At 40.8% G+C, this 16,817-nt stretch overlaps 1 protein-coding gene across 1 annotated transcript in view; it reads left to right on the top strand.

Annotated features, from left to right (window-relative positions):
• Positions 1-15,062, top strand: part of Ccdc15 (coiled-coil domain containing 15) — a 68,927-nt gene extending 53,865 nt beyond the window's left edge. Inside the window, exons 12-15 of the mRNA XM_029481503.1 lie at positions 11,282-11,458; positions 11,888-12,036; positions 13,508-13,631; positions 14,416-15,062. Coding sequence (XP_029337363.1) covers positions 11,282-11,458; positions 11,888-12,036; positions 13,508-13,631; positions 14,416-14,419 — 454 coding nt within the window. The 3' untranslated portion in view covers positions 14,420-15,062. The remainder of the gene's footprint in view (positions 1-11,281; positions 11,459-11,887; positions 12,037-13,507; positions 13,632-14,415) is intronic.
• Positions 15,063-16,817: the final 1,755 nt, after the last annotated feature.

The following is a 16,817-nucleotide window of genomic DNA, read 5'->3' as shown; positions in this document are numbered from 1 at the left end:
ATGCTGGTATGACAAACACTTTAGTGACTGGGCCAGCTTCCCAGTACCAAAAGTTGGTAAGTTTTCAAATATGTGGCCATCAGTGTTATGACAATAAACATACCTGTTGTGCTGGCTACTTTTATGTCAACTTGACATAGGCTAAAGTCATCTGAAAAGAGAGAACCACAATTGAAAAAATGTCTCCGTATGATCGGACTGTAGGGCATTTTCTTAAATAGTGATTAATGGGGAAAGGCCCATCCTATTGTGGGTGATGTTATCCCTTGGCTAGTAGTCCAGGGTTCTATAAGAAAGTAGACTGAGCAAGCCAGTAACTAGCAACCTCTGTGGCTTCTGCATCAGCTTCTGCCTCTGGGTTGCAGCCCTACTTCAGTTTATATCCTGACTTCCTTTAGTGATGGGCTATCTATACTGTGGAAGAGTAAGCCTAATAAACCAAATTGCTTTTGGTCAAGGTCACAGCAATAGTAACCCTAACTAGGTCATCTGACATCCCCAGAACTTTTGTCATGTCCCTTGGCATCCTTCTATACCTTCTTCTAACCCAGGCAATACTAGTCTGCTTTTTAGGTAGGCTGGTTAAATATTTTAGAGTTATATTCGAGCATACTTTCGAGATACTATGGATTTGGTTCCCAAACCACTGCAATAAAGTGAGTATCACAAAAGAAAGCCACTTGGATTGTATTCCTACTGCATGTAAAAGTTATATTTTATAGCCTATTAAATGTGTACTAGCATTGTATCTAAAAATATATAATTATACACTTTCTAAATATTTTATTGGTTTTTGTGAATTTCACATCTTGCACCCCAATCCCACTCATCTCCTTGTCGCCTTGTACTCACCCTTCATCCTTGCAATCTCCCCTCCCAAAAGAAGAAAGAAATCTTGTTGTGATATGTCTTAGGTTTACTGCTGTGAACAGACACCATGACTAAGGCAACTCTTATAAGGACAGCATCTAATTGGGGCTGTCTTACAGGTTCAGAGGTTTAGTCCATTATCGTTAAGGCAACCATGGCAGCATCCAGGCAGGCATGGTCCAGGAGGAGCTGAGAGTTCTACATCTTACTGGCTTTTAGACAACTAAGAAGAGGGTCGTAAAGCCCACACCCAGAGTGACACACCTACTCCAACAGGGCCACACCTTCTAATAGTGCCACTCCCTGGGCTGAACATATGCAAGCTATCACATTCCACTCTCCGGCCCCCATACCGTTTGTTCATACACATGAGTCTGTGGGGCCCATACCTAAACAAAGCACAGTGAAAAATACATTTAGTCCAACTTCCAGAGTCCCCATAGTATATATAGTCTCAACAGTGTTAAAAGTTCAAGGTCTCTTCTGACATTCATCCAATCACTTAACTGTAATCCCCAAAGCAAGACAGGAAATCATCTGGGAAAACTCCAGTCTCTGCATCTCTGTCTGATGTCAAAGCTGTCTTCAGATCTCCAACTCTTTTTTTTTTTCCCATCATCTTTGTTAACTGCTACAGACTAGGGCTGGCGAGATGGTTCAGTGGTTAAGAGCTCTGACTGCTCTTCCAAAGGTCCTGAGTTCAAATTCCAGCAACTACATGGTGGCTCACAACCATCTGTAATGAGATCTGACTCCCTCTTCTGGAGTGTCTGAAGACAGCTACAGTGTACTTACATATAATAATAAATAAATCTTAAAAAACAAAACAAACAAACAAAAAAAAACCTGCAACAAACTTCTTTCACTTGGACTGGTTCCACTCCCTGCTAACAGCTTTTTTTAGCAGATAGCTCTGGCATCTCGAACATCTTGGGGTCTCCAAGGCAACTTCAGTGTTACAGCTTCTTGTTTTAATGTCTGGGATCCACACATGATCTTCTGGGCTCCTCTAAAGGACTAGCCAACTGTGCTCTCTGTAGTAGTCTAAGCTCAGGTTGATCCATCCATTGCTGTTGATGTTCTTGGTGATCGGGCCATGGTACTGGCATCTGCAGTACTCTGGGGTCTTCCACTGCAACTAGAGTTCACCAGTAGCCTCTCATAGGCTCTCTTCATGGTGCCAAGCCTCAACTCCTTTGCATAAGCCCTTCAGTCCCAGGCTGTGAAATACAACTGTGGCTACACCTCCTCAGTGGCCTTCCATGGCCTCTCAGTGCCAAGCCTCAGCCATTCTTCATGACACTTTCATGTCTTCAAAACCAGTACCGCCTAGATGACTCTTATAAATTTCCAAGTATAGCTCTAGCACAAGGTATAACCTTGGCTATCTCTGGAACACAGCTTCTTTGTGCTCTCAGAAAACGCTTCCCAGAAGATTTAATCTCAGTGATGCTGGTCTTTTCTTAATCCCCACTAATTTCTTAGCTCCAGCTAACCAGCATCAGTTTTCTCAGTAGTCCCTTTTATTCTGGACTCTAAAGCCAGTGACTAAAACTGCCAAGTTATGCTGCTTGCTGGGGTACGAACATAGCCCCTTGTTCTATTACATTATCACCAGTTTTGTGTTTTCCAATTCCTTCACTGCCTAAGCTTGCTGTCCTGGAACTTGCTCAGTAGATTGACTTTGAACTCAGAGATCTTCATGCCTGTCTCTTAAGCACTGGGATTAAAGGCTACCAAACCTGGATTTAAGTTTTTCTTTACCTAGAACTTGTTCTGTTCTAGGCTGGCCTTGAGCTCAGATATCTGCTTGTCTTTGCCTCCTGGGATTAAAGGCTTGTACTACTACCATGCCTGGATCTAAATTTAGCTGGGTGGAATCTTGCCACAAGGTCATTACTCCCTTAATTCAATGCAATATCTTTGAACACTGGATTCAGCTCCATTTCACTTCTTGGTGTCCCTTTAATAATCAAACTATATATTTTATGTTTTTCCTTTCTCAGCTTGCTATGCTTGTTTAAAGTACTTTTCATGAGATTTAACCAGAGAGCAAAGTCTCTGTTGAGCTTTTTTGAGACTTCCTTTGTCAGTACAATTAATATAAATCTCTTTACCTTAGCCTCAGGTAGACACTTCAGACAAGTGCAAAAAGTAGCCAGATTCTTCACCAAATTACCACAAAAACACATTGAAATTTTCCACTGAAACCTCTTGGGCCACGTCCACATAATTCAAATCACTCTCAGTAACAAAGACTTCCATATTCCTACTAGGATAGCCCATTAAGCCCCATTTAAAATATTCCACTGCTTTCCAAATCCAAAGTCCCAACATCCACATTCTTCCAAACAAAAGCATGGTCAGACCTATCACAGCAATACCCCATTTCTGTCTTAGTTAGGGTTTTACTGCTGTGAACAGACACCATGACCAAGGCAACTCTTATAAGGACAACATTTAATTGGGGCTGTCTTATAAGTTCACAGGTTCAGTCCATTATCATCAAGGCAAGAGCATGGCAGCATCTAGGCAGGCATGATGCAGGTGGAGCTGAGAGTTCTACATCTTCACCTGAAAGCGGCTAATGGAGGACTGACTTCTAGGTAGTTAGGATGAGGGTCTTATAGCCCACACCCATAGTGACATACCTACTCCAACAGGGCCACACTTTCTAATAGTGCCACTCTCTAGGCCAAAAACATGTAAACCATCATGTGATAGCTGTAGTGTGTTACAGTGTGTCCCACAGTATACCCTTTTGTCCACAATTGCAATGAGTCATTGATCTGGTTTGAGGACTTTGGCTTCTGCTATGCTACTTCCAATACTAGACTCTTATGGGATTCCTTTCAGATAGCCTGTTGTTGCACTGTGTCATGGAGATCCTGTAGTTTTGGTTCTATAGGACTGGCCTCTTCATGAGCTCCATCAGTTCATTGATGGGGTAGATATTGGTGTGGGCCACTTCAAAACACTGAATCTGAGCCTGGGAGTTATCTGAGCTAGTTAGCTCTCCTGCTGTCCTGCATCCACACCTCCAGGTCAAGCTTTCCATCACTGACCTGCCTAGTTCAACCAATGTTGGAGCCAGCAAAGGACAGAACTAGCTCTCATGAACTCAGTGCTGGCTCACCCGTGTCCAAACCATCAGACCAGCTCTCCTGACTGATGTAGCAGGTGAGGGACTGAGCCAGCTTTCCCCAATCTTATACCCTCAGGGCTGGCTGGCTCACCTACAACCATGCCCTACCACCAGAGTCAGTTCTACTGTGTTCCCCAATGAAGATGTAGAGTCCTCTATCCTGAGTGCTGCAGCCTGTGAGGGAGAGGGCCAGCTCTTTTGCTCTTGTGACCCTGGGGCCAGCTCTCTGGCCTGCGGAATGTGGCAGGAAGTTAGAGGAAGGGAGATCATCTCGCCTCATCACTGTAGTTGAATGGCAGACAAGTGGCAGGGCTGGCTCTCCCATGATAACCCACCGCCCTGATATCCCCATCCTTTCCACTCCCCTTCTTCCACCCACCCCTCACTGGACTAGTGGTTGGCTCAGGCTCACTCCCTGCCCAGGCCGCATGGCGCTAGGTAGAGGTTATCTCATGTAGAGATTGTCTTGGTCATGGTCTGCTGCATGAGGCCTGCGGGGTGCTGGACTGGTGGTTGTCCAGAGCTTGCTCCCCAAAAGGGCCTGGGGGCCTGGTAAAAGTTGTTTTGTCTCAGATTCACTCCCCACCCTCCCCATCCTCATATTTTTCATTTAAAATACCTTATTACATGGAGCAGTGGCATATGCCTTTAATCCTAACACTAGAAAGGCAGAGGCAAGAAGATCTCTGTGATTGGAGGCCAGCTAGGGCTACATAGTGAGACCATGCTTCAAATAAATTCTTTATTAGTAAATGTTGACAATCATCTGAGTCTTTAACAAATTTGTAACCTTTTTATTAGTCCAATCTCTTGTCCTTATGTTAATGACTGCTGAATTGTCAGAGTGATAGTTACTGAGTACTGGAATGGCTATGGCAATTTTCCTTTTTTTAATTTATTTTTATTTTGAGACAGGGTCTCTCATTCACTTTTTAGTCCAAGCTGAGCCAGAACTTGCTGTGTAGCTCAGACAAGCCTTGATATTCTGCAGATACCTGGATAATAGTTTCTGGAAATAGAATAACAGTAGCATTAACTGACTCTTCTTTTTATAAATATATCTCTTTGGTACATGGTATTATTTGATAGCATTTTCCCACAGTAATACTTTCAAATTCGGAGTAAAGGGACTGTTGCTTAGCTGAGTTAAAGAGTGATTGCCTAGCTTGTGTGTGTGTGTCCCTTGGCTTGCTGTCTGGTACCAAGAAAGTAGTAGAGGAGGGGAGAATTGTAACTGGAAGAAGAGAGAATCGTAAGTTAGAGCCCTGCCTGGGTCGTATAGTGAGCTCCTGAGCAAAACAAACAAGCAAAGTCTTCTTAAACCCTGCTGCTGCTTCATGAACTAAGTTCTTATAATGTTGTAACTCCTTCATTTCAACTGCGTTCACAGCAACTTAAGCAGAAGTAGATTTCTTTACCAAGACACCATGTTCTTTGTTCACCTCTTGATTGTAACTCCTAATCATTTGCAACGAGTCTGTCAGAGGTTGGTGGATCATCAAGCTTCACTTCAAAGTCTAGTTTCCATGTTTTTTCCTCTGCAATCTGTAGCTATTTTCTCCACTTTAGTTTTGAATCCCTAAATGTCAACCATAAAACTTGGCGTCAACCTCAGCCAAGATCCTTAACAATACTTTATTTAGCCTCCTAAAGAGTGGCTCTTACTCAAAATGAATCCTTTCCAGAATACTTTTACAGTTTACTTTGCCCAGATGAAGCATTAGATCTATCTATCCATAGGAAGTATGGAAACAACACTGGTCTCTTTATATATGTCCATCAGAGGTCTTGGGGATTCAAGTTCATTATCAACAAAGATTACTCTCCCCCCACCCCCACCCCCCAGAAGAACCTTTTTTTGTTTTCCCAAAGAAGTACTTCTCAACAGTGGGCTTAAACTACTCTATGACTAGGCTAGGGATATAGCTCCCCTGGTAGATTGCTTGCCTAGCACACACACACATCCATGGGTCTGATCTGCAGCACCACAAAAACTGTGTGATAGTACATACCTGTAATCCCAGCACTCAGGAAGAGACAAGGGGGCCAGAAGTCATCCCTTGAATCCTGACTAGCCTTAGTTAATGTCATCTTGACACATCCTGGACTTCTTTGAAAGAAGCTTTAATTGAAGATTTGCCTGGATCATGTTGGTCTGTGGGTGTATCTGTGAGGAATTGTGATTAGTAATTGATGTAGGCAGGCCCAGCCCATTATGGGTGGCACTTGTTCCTCAGGCATGTTGTCCTGAGCTGTATAAAAAGCTAGCTAAGCATGAGCCAGGTAATGAGCCCAAAAGCAAGCCAACAAGCAACATTCCTCCATGTTTCTGATAATTAGGTTCCTGATTAACTTCCTGCTTTGACTTCCCTTTATGATAGACTGTGACCTGGAAGTATAAGATGAAGTAAAGCCTTTTTTCCATTAAGAAGGGACCAGATACTCTGTCATAGCAACAGAAAGGAAACTAGAACACTAGACTACACAATGAACTCCAGGCCATCCTGGAACACATGGGGCTTGTCACAAAATTTCTTTCTAGTAAACATTTAAATGGATGTTTTGTCATTTAGGTTTGTTCCATGTAGAACACAAGCAAAACAGACCGTATACTGTGTGATAAGTATAAGTCTCTGGGATTTTCGGGTTGGGAAATGAGCATTGGCTTTAAGTTAAAGGAACTCTAGCACCTAACCATCTCATACATCTCATACTTTGAAGCTTTGTAAACAGGCATTGACTTGGTTTTAAAGCTCCAGTGAGACTTGTAAGCAAGCTTTAGTATGCTTATAGTATGCTTTGTCTCAACTAATACCTGACACCTGAGATAGGTGTAGACTTCAGTCTTAAAGTTTTTATTTGCATCCCTTTTGTTGTGATATACTTTAGCATTTCTATCTTTATGTTTTCAGATTTACATCTCTGACAAAATCACGTTTACTGTCTTTTTTAACTCAGAAATTGTTGCTTTCATCCATGGAAGATTTATTTCAGTCTTTTTCATGTTATTTCCTGTTGTTCAACTTAGGGTCTCACTATGTAGTATAGTCTGACCTGGAATTCACTGTATAGATCAGGCTAGCCTCAAACTTAGGATGATCCTCACCCTGCAGCTTCTTGAATGCTGAGATGTATATATACTGCCATGCCCAACAGATCTTTATTTTTGAACATATATAATATGTCTGTAGTAACTATGTAAATGTCCTTCTATGTAATTCTAACCCAACAGTCCGGTTGTAGTTGATCTTGTTTGATGATTCTGCTCATTGTGAGTGCTTTTCCTGCCTCCTTTGCATACTTGTCTTAGTCACTGTTCTATTGCTATGGAGAGTCACAAGACTATGGCAACACTTAGAAAAGTATTTCACTGGGGCTTGCTTACAGTTTCAGAAGTTTACTTCATTATCATCATGGTAGGGAGCATGGCATTATGCAGGCAGGCACTGGAGCAGTAGGTGAGAGTTCTGCATCCTGGTCCATAGGTAAACAGACTGACTGACTCACTCTGGGCTTGGCATAGGCTTTTATGTATGTATCTGTCTGCCTGCCTGCCTGCCCTACCTACCCATCTGGCTGGCTGTCTTGTTTATTTGGGGAGACAGGATTTCTTTACATTGCCCTTGCTATTCTGGAACTCACTCTTTAATCTAGGCTAACCTCAAAAACTCAGAAAGATCTACTTGCCTCTGCCTTTCAAGTACTGGGATTAAAGGTGTGCACCACCATGTCCAATATAGGGCTTTTGAGACCTCAAAACCCATTTCCAGTGACACATTTTCTCCAACAAGACCACACCCCTTAGTCCTTTCAAAATAGTTCCACTCCATGGTAACCAAGCATTCAGATCTATGGGCCTGTGGGGGCAATTCTATGGTGGCATATGTTGATTGGATGTCTGTACTGGTTGGTTTTTTGTTTTGTTTTGTACATGACACAAACCTAGACATATTTCAGGAAAATAATTCTTTTTTTTTTTAAAGATTTATTTATTTATTTTATGTATGTGACCATACTGTCTTGACACACCAGAAGAGGGCATAGGATCCAATTCCAGATGGTTATGAGCCACCATGTGATTGCTGGGAATTGAACTCATGACCTTTGTAAGGGCAGCCAGTGCTCTTAACCACTGAGCCATCTCTCCAGCCCCAGGAAAAGAATTCTTAATTGAGAAAATGTCTGTGTTAACACTGGCCTGTATGCAAGTTTTTGACATATTTTCTGGATTAATGATGAATGTGGGAGGGGCCAACTCACTGTAGTCTCTGCACCCTTGGACAGGTGGGCCTGAGTTATATAAGAAAACAATCTAAGCAAGCGAGGAGAAAGCCAGTAAGTAGCATGCCTCGTGACTTGTGCTTTGATTCCTGCCTCCAGTTATTGCCTTGAGTTCCTGCCCTGACTTCCCTCATTGCTGTGACTTTTGAGTTGTAAGATAAAACATAGACCCTTCTTTCTCAAGTCGCTTTTGTCATGTGTTTATTACAACAGTAGAAACTCTAAAACAATATCTATCATTATGATTTACTCTTTACCTTTTGGTTGGTAAGTGTATTGCTATTACATATGTGTTTTACTCAGGGAATCCATCAAGTTACATTTGAATTTTCCCCTGTGCTGTTGTCTAGAATCATTGAAGGCACTAACTGTTGGCAATAATAGTGATTGCTTTTCTATTTCTCATCTATTAGGGACTACAATATTTTGCTCATTGATATCAATGTCTTGAAAGCTGTTATTTCTGGTGTTTTATATTATTTGTTTGTTTTTCCCTCCCTCCCTTCTTCCCTTCCTCCCTTCCTTTCTCTCGTTTTCTTGAGATAGGGTTTCTGTATATAGCCTTGGCTACCCCAGAACTAGCTCTATATACCAGGCTGGCCTCAAGCTCAGACATCCCTCTGCCTCCAGAGTTCTGGGATTAAAGTCAAGAGTCAGTACTGCCTGGCCTTATTTGCATTTTAAGTTTCTTTGGTGTGAGGACAAACCTGGCCACTGTTACACTGTTTTGGTAGTGACATACATCCTACGTATCAGTAATTTTTACCTGAGCCTGTTTTTATGCTGGGATTCTGTATTGGCTAGTTTTGTATCAACTTGACACAGCTGGAGTTATCACAGAGAAAGGAGCTTCAGTTGAGGAAATGCCTCCATGAGATCCAACTGGAAGGCATTTTCTCAATTAGTGATCAAGGGGGAAAGGCCCCTTGTGGGTGGGACCATCTCTGGGCTGGTAGTCTTGGGTTCTATAAGAGAGCAGGCTGAGCAAGCCAGGGGAAGCNAGCCANTAANGAACATCCCTCCATGGCNTCTGCATCAGCTCCTGCTTTCTGACCTGCTTGAGTTCCAGTCCTGACTTCCTTGGTGATGAACAGCAGTATGGAAGTGTAATCTGAATAAACCCTTTCCTCCCCAACTGCTTCTTGGTTGTGATGTTTGTGCAGGAATAGAAACCCTGAGTAAGACAAATTGGTACCAGAAGTGGGATATTCCTGTGACAACCTGACCATGTTTTGGGGAGGACTGTGGAAGGGCTTTGGAACTTTGCCAGAAGATCCATATGGTGTTAAGAGCTCTTTGGGATGTTGTGTAGGAGCTTGGAAGATAATGTTGAGAACAGTGCAGAAGATTGAGGCCTGGCTTGTGTAATTTCAGAGGGAAAATTAAAGACTCTTTTCAGAGCCATTGCTATTTTGGTTTGTGAAGGTTCTGTGGTTCTGGTTAGCTGGGGCTGAAGAATCAGCTGTGATTAACAAGATACCAGAACTACTAAAGCAAAAACTCTGCATTACTGGGACTATTGATGCTGGTTAGCTGGAGCTAAGAAACTAGCGGTGATTAAAAAGAGACCAGCATCATTGAGGTAACATCTTCTGGGAAGTGTTTTTTGAGAGCACAGAGGCTGTGTTCCAGAGATAGCCAAGGTTGTACCTCGTGCTACAGTGGGACTTGGTAATGTGTAAGAGTCATCCAGGTGGTACTGGTTTTGAAGGCATGAAGGGGTCACGCAGAGCAGCTGAGGCTCGGCACTGTGAGAGGCCATGGAAGGCCATTAGTGAAGGTGCAGCCTCAGTTGCAATTGATGGCCCAGGACTGAAGGGGTCATGCAAAGGATTTGAGGCTTAGCACCATGAAGAGAGCCTATGAGAGGCTATTGTTCAAGCCAAGTTACAGTGGAAGACAGCATTTTGGAGATGCCAGTACCAAGAGATGACTGCCAAGAACAGCAGCAGCAGTGGAGTACAGGCGGCTGGAGCCTAGAAGACAACGTGTGTGCTACAAAGGGCATGGCTGGAGAAGTGACCCAAGCCCTTGGAGGAGCCCAGAAGATCGTGAGTTGGATTCCAGACATTGGATGGTTGGAGATTGATTTTTGCTTTTGATTGTGACTGTGCCCTGATATTTTTCCCTCTTGAAGGAAGTTTTTTAGTGAAGCCCACAGTTAAGAGACTTTGAATTTTAAAGTACTTTGTATTTTAAAAGATACTAGATATTTTAAAGGGATTGAATTTTTAATATGTAAAGACTGTGGAACTTTTAAAGTTATTTAGATCTCGGGGATGAATAAGAACTAAGGGTTGAGGCTTACTAGTGATGTGTTTGTGTGTCAAGTTGACAAGGGGTCAATTGTACTGGCTAGTTTTGTGTCAGCTTGACACAGCTGGAATTATCGCAGAGAAAGGCACTTCAGTTGGGGAAATGCCTCCATGAGATTCAGCTGTAAGGCATTTTTTCAATTAGTGATCAAGGGGGGAGGTCCCCTTGTGGGTGGTGCCATCTGTGGGCTAGTAGTCTTGGGTTCTATAAGAGAGCAGGCTGAGCAAGGCAGGGAAAGCCAGCTGGTAAAGAACATCCCTCCATGGCTTCTGCATCAGATCCTGCCTCCTGTCCTGCTTGAGTTCCAGTCCTGACTTCCTTGGTGATGAACAGCAGCATGGAAGTGTAAGCTGAATAAACCCTTTCCTCCCCAACTTGCTTCTTGGTCGTGATGTTTGTGCAGGAATAGAAACCCTGACTAAGACAGATTCTTACATAAAATGTTTTACTAACCAGTTTTCATTTCCCTTTGAGAACCAATTTATATAGGTGATTAAAAGATAAATTCATGTCAGTAAACATGAATACTTTCTGAAGATGCTCTTAGATTGATGAACTGATTTTGTGATTTTCATTTTTTGAGGGCATTTCTTGAGTAATTTAGATCAGGAAACTAATTTTAAATAACAGTTTTAGAAAATTAGAATTATGTGTTTTTTTCACTTTCAGAATTAAGAAAAAGAAAGAACAACAACGCTATGCTGAAGAGCAGAGACTCCTAAGAATGAACTGTCACGAAGAACCTTATTCAGAAGAGAAGATAAGTGATGTTTTAGCCCAGTTACAACTGGAAGAAATAAAAGGAGCCAGAGAAAAACAGCAACAGAGAGAAAAAGAGTACATAAGGTGATTTTAAATGTTCTGTGTGAAATTCTCAGTCTAGAGGAGACCTAGTAAAAAGTAGGTATTCTCATATTCCTTAACAGATTTGCTTTAACTTGGTGATGGTGGCCCGTGCCTTTAATCAGGAGGCAGAGGCAGGTGCATCTCTGAGTTCCAGGACAGCCAGAGCTACACAGAGAAATGCTGTCTTTAAAAAAAAAGTCAGAGACACTGCATGCCTTCTCCTACTTTTCTTTATTTAGGGTGCATGCTCCACTACTATTTTGATTGGCTAGCAGCTGTTAGGGCTAGTACTGCATTTTCTTCTGCCATCTCCTACCCACTACATAGAAAGACTAGAGGTACAGAGGAGAGAAATCTAGCTATAAAATCAGGTATATACATATTATTCTCCTAGTAGTTGATTTACCTGACTGCACTGTATTTTTATAGATATGTAGAAGCTTTGCGAGCCCAGGTCCAGGAGAAAATGAAGCTTTATAATATCACTTTACCTCCATTATGCTGTTGTGGTCCTGATTTTTGGGATGCTCATCCTGATACCTGTGCCAACAATTGCATTTTCTATAAAAACTACAGAGGTAAGTTTCTTAAGGAATAGTTGAGTCTCAATAGCAATTAAAATAAAATATCTATATATAGTAACTTAAGAGAATTCTATTTTTGACTTTATAAAACAAATATGTGAAACAATGAAAATTATTATAGTTTAATTTCTGATTGGTCCTGCTTATGATAGAGAAGTGTTTCCAGCTCATCACACTGTATAGAAGAGGACTTGGATTCCAGATCTTCCCTTAATTGAACACTATTAAGAGATTGTACTTGCTGGGTAGTAGTGCACATTCCTTTAAACTCAGAACTTGGGAAGCAGAGTTAGATGGATCTCTTGGAGTTCCAGGCCAGTTTGGTCTACAGAATGAGTTCCAGGACTGCCAAAGGCTATACAAGAGAGGGCCTGTCTTGAGGGAAAAAAAAAAAAAGTTTGTCCTTTAATACTAAATTAGAAGTCTGTTATCTCCATACTTTAATGGTGTCTAATACAGACTTAAAAGCATATGTCCATATTAGACTGTCAGTTCTGCTGGGGAAACTAAGAAAGATGAGAAGCTCTATCAAGAGTCCCAGGCAGAGACAATGGAGTGAGTCCTTTCTGTAATGTTTCCTGCCCAGTAGTAAGTATTGATTTATAGAACATAGGAACTTTGTCAACGTCATATAAACACTCACTGAAAATATTGCCAGTATTTATATACTTCATCTGTGTGATATAATTTATCGGTCCTCCTATGAGTTACTTTAAAACTTTTTATGACAATATGAAATGCATGACATATTTTATATACTTCTCCCTAGTTCAGGCCACACTCCAGCATCATCAAACTCCTCTTAGACTTTTTGTATCTCATACACTTGGTTCTCTACCTATAGTCCTTTTTTTCCTTTTCTCCTGTTTATGCCTCAAAAGCCCACTTTTTTTCTTTGGTTTGGATTTTTTGAGACAGGGTTTCTCTGTATAGTCCTGGCTGTCCCACTTTATTTATTTATATATTTGTTTATTTATTTATATTTTGGTTTGGTTTTTCAAAACAGGGTTTCTCTGTGAAGCCCTGGCTGTCCTGGAACTCACTCTGTAGACCAGGCTGGGCTCAAACTCAGAAATCCACCTGCCTCTGCCTCCCAAGTGCTAGGATTAAAGGCGTGCACCAGCACTGCCTGGCAAAAGCCCGCTTTAAATGGTCCAGCTTCTCACATCTTTCTAGGGTTCCCTAGCTGTTCATTCATATCCATCTTCCTATTGTGATGACATTTTATATATGTCCATGGAAGCACTTTTTACTACAACTTTATTTGTTGCCATTTTCTATAATCTCTTTTCTTTCTTCACAGAGAGTTAGCCTCTATTGTCAGTACTCAATAAATATTTATTCTGTGGCTGGAATGAATGCCTATGGCATTTTTTGGCAATGAAGCAGTGCTAATAGGGAAACGAAGTGGGAGAGCCATCTAGAGTCTAACTTTATTCATCGCTGTGCCAATCTTCATTTGCAGCATATAATCGGGCATTGCATTCAGTCATCAATTCTTCTGATATCTCTGAGGGGAACGCAACTCTTCGAAATGCCATTCGTAATTTTGCTTCTGCACATAGAAGGACTCCAAAACAAAGTCTCCAGTAAGAGTCTGAAATCAGTACCAATGACTGGTAGTATTTCCACCTTCAGTTAAAATCAACCACAAGAATTATATAGAAAAGGCTGTTAATATGCATACGATGTATTATTTGGAAGGAAAGCAAGTCCATGTAACTGTCTATCTGCTTGGGACCAACATTGAAAGCTGATTGCCAAACTTGTCTCTTTGGTTTAAACCTTTGAGGAACCTGTTATTTTTAAAGTAATTAGAAAAGTAAGGTTTCTCCTACTTTTTTGCTGGACATTTTTTTTTAATGTATTTTAAGCTTTTTCTTTAATTAGAGAAACTCATGAGAAATCTTTGACATTATCTTACTCTCATCCTTCTGAAATTGTCTTTTGAATATTGACAGTACTGAAAGAGTCTGAGCTCTAATACTCATCTATAGTGCCATTGGCTTTTCTAGCTTTATATAAGAATTAGAAATGAGAAGAATTTGAATTTGGCATACATTTTTTAAAAAAAAATTTCTTCCCATCTCTTTTACTTTTTAAATGAATGCCTTGTTTTTCATTCAGTGACATTGGATATAGGACTTTAAATTTTATTTTATATTAAATTTGAGATTTTATTTATTTACTTTTATGTATATGAGTGTTTGTTTCAGTGTAGGTACAGAGGGCCCAGGAACATGAGTTAACTCGGGGTTTCTTTGCTGACAGCAAAAGATTATACAGTTTGTCTAAAAATTACTGTATATCTACTGTACTTAAATAACGTAAGAAAAAAACCCCAACACTTCATGCTAACTTCTCTTTTCACAGCTAAAGAGTGTCAGCAAAATGCTATGTCATGTAGAAAACCACAAGACAACCTGAAGCTACTGGAAGCCACAACAGTGTCAACAGTTCCAGCCTCACAGTGCACCCCTGAGCTACAGCCCTTCCAAAAGGCATTTTCCCCACGCCAAGCAAAAAATATCAAGAGTTTGTTTCTGAAATTTTGTTTACTTTACAAACTATAGATATGTTTTATGTCCAGTTTTCAATTTGGGCCTTACAGCTAATATTGATGTTAATATCACCTCACAAGCTGAAAGCGTAATGCTAGAAACATCTTCAAATTCCTTGTCATACTAAAAGCAAAATGCAAAGAAAGGAGAACACAAGAGCACCTTTTAATTTTAAAGTGTTTGGAAACATGTACAGCTTGGATACAGTTTCAGAGTTCCAGACACACATGTCCTTGTCATGTAAGCCAGACGCTTTGAGAAGCTGCAGTGGGACTGTGGTTAGATTCTAAGTTAAACCCAATGAGGGCAATAGACACAGCTCAAATAAGACTTGTGGATCATAGTATTCCCCTCTTTATGGTATGTGCAAGGGGACATATAAACATTTTTAGTTGTGCATGATGGTACATGTCTTTAATCCCATTACTATGGAGGCTGATGCAGAAGGATCAGGAGTTTGAGGACAGCTGAGCTACATGAAACTGTCTCAAAAAAATTTTAAGCCAAATAAAATAGTTGTTTTTCCTTCTGCTTCTGTTGCTATTCCTCATCTTCTTCCTTCTTTTTGTGAACAAATCAATAGGATCCTTTTTACTGTCAGACTTTCCCCTTGATTTGTATGTGTGACATCCTTCTATTTCTCCCTCTGCTTCACCACCTCACTGACACAGGGCTGCTTTTCTCTGCTACTTAAGCTGTTCAGCAGCTCACTCAACTGTTATGTTTGCTTGTTTGTTTGTTTGACCACATCTACAAATAGAGATTCCCAGGATTTGTGGTTTTGATCTTGGGCCAGAGTTCTGAACAAAACATTTTTAGAGCACTTAAGTAAATCCTGCAATATTGGGAAGGACATTGGCTCTTCTTGTGGTCTTCTCTGCCTGTCTACATAAAGAAGGTGTAAGCAGTCATAAGCTTTTGGTTTCTTGGGTCACTTTTAGTCATCCTGATGTATTGTTCTCTAGGAAATGCCAGCCCAGCACAAGGTTCCCTGCCCTCAAACTAGCTCTATCTATGACAACCAACTTTTATATAATTGTTACTAATTAACAATGTTAACAATAAAACATAAGAAACTAATAATGGCAGTCTCTCTTGAGTCTTCCCACTCTAAAAATCCCTTTCTAAACCTAGGTAATCATTAGTCTATTTCTTTTATGTATAAATAAGTCTTTGGGTGACTCCTCTTATAAATGAAATATACAATAGGAGCTCTTTTTACTGAACTTTTTCAGTTAGGCTGATGTCAATACTCATCTGTGTTGTAAGATTCATTAATGTGTTGAATAGTATTGATAGTAATAGTAATGATAAAACTATCTATCCATTCATCCACTAGTCAACATTTGGGAGTTTTCTACATAGTTATTATGAATTCTGCTATGAACAGTTGTTCTCAGGATTCTGGAATACATGTTTTCATTTCGTGGTGTATGGGAGTAAAATTCTGGGAGTCACCCAGTAGCTTTGTGTTTAACTTTTGACAAACTACAAACTGTTGTCCAGAGTAGCTGTACTATTTTTCATTCTCCAGAACAGGTAAGGAAAGGCTCAGTGTTCCTCACCAATGTTCATGTCTTAGACAGGTGGCTGCGATGGGCTGTTTCCCTGTGATTTTAAGTTCCTCCTAGCAGTTGATGTTGGTTATTTTTTTCATGTGCCTGTTGGCTGAGTGGGTTTGTCTTTTGAAGATGTTTGCCAGATACTTTTCCAGCTTCATAACTGGGTTGTCTTTTTTATTATGGAATTATGTTGTAGAAGATTTTTAATCCCAACTCGGGGTTTCTACACTGCCTTTGACCATTTTAGTTTCCAGATAAAAGACACACACAACCTTTATTTTTACAGTAAGCCTTAAATAGCACAAGAGCAGGGCAGATACCTGCCCTCTATGCTATTAGAATCTACTTTCTTATGATAATCCCAAGGTATTACTTACAATGTTTCATCTAGGCTGCTCTTAACTCCAATTGGCCAGCCTTGGTGCCCACATTTTTATGGCTCACCTAACCCATGGCTGCTTCTCTTCCTCCTACACTTCTTCCTCTCTTGGTTTTCCTCAGACCCCAAGCCCTGGAAACCTAAACCTTACCTTTGTCTCTTCTGCTTAGCTATTGGCTGTTGGCATCTTTATTTACCAATCAGAAATAGCTTGGGGTCAGAGTCACAGGTCTTTGTGAGGACTCCAGGTCTTGGGGCCCGCCACTTAGCATT

Source organism: Mus caroli, chromosome 9 (assembly GCF_900094665.2).
Source record: "Mus caroli chromosome 9, CAROLI_EIJ_v1.1, whole genome shotgun sequence".
Classification (NCBI taxonomy): Eukaryota; Metazoa; Chordata; class Mammalia; order Rodentia; family Muridae; genus Mus; species Mus caroli.
The sequence above is the reverse complement of the archived record's forward strand: the minus strand, read 5'-3'. Positions and strand labels throughout refer to the sequence as shown.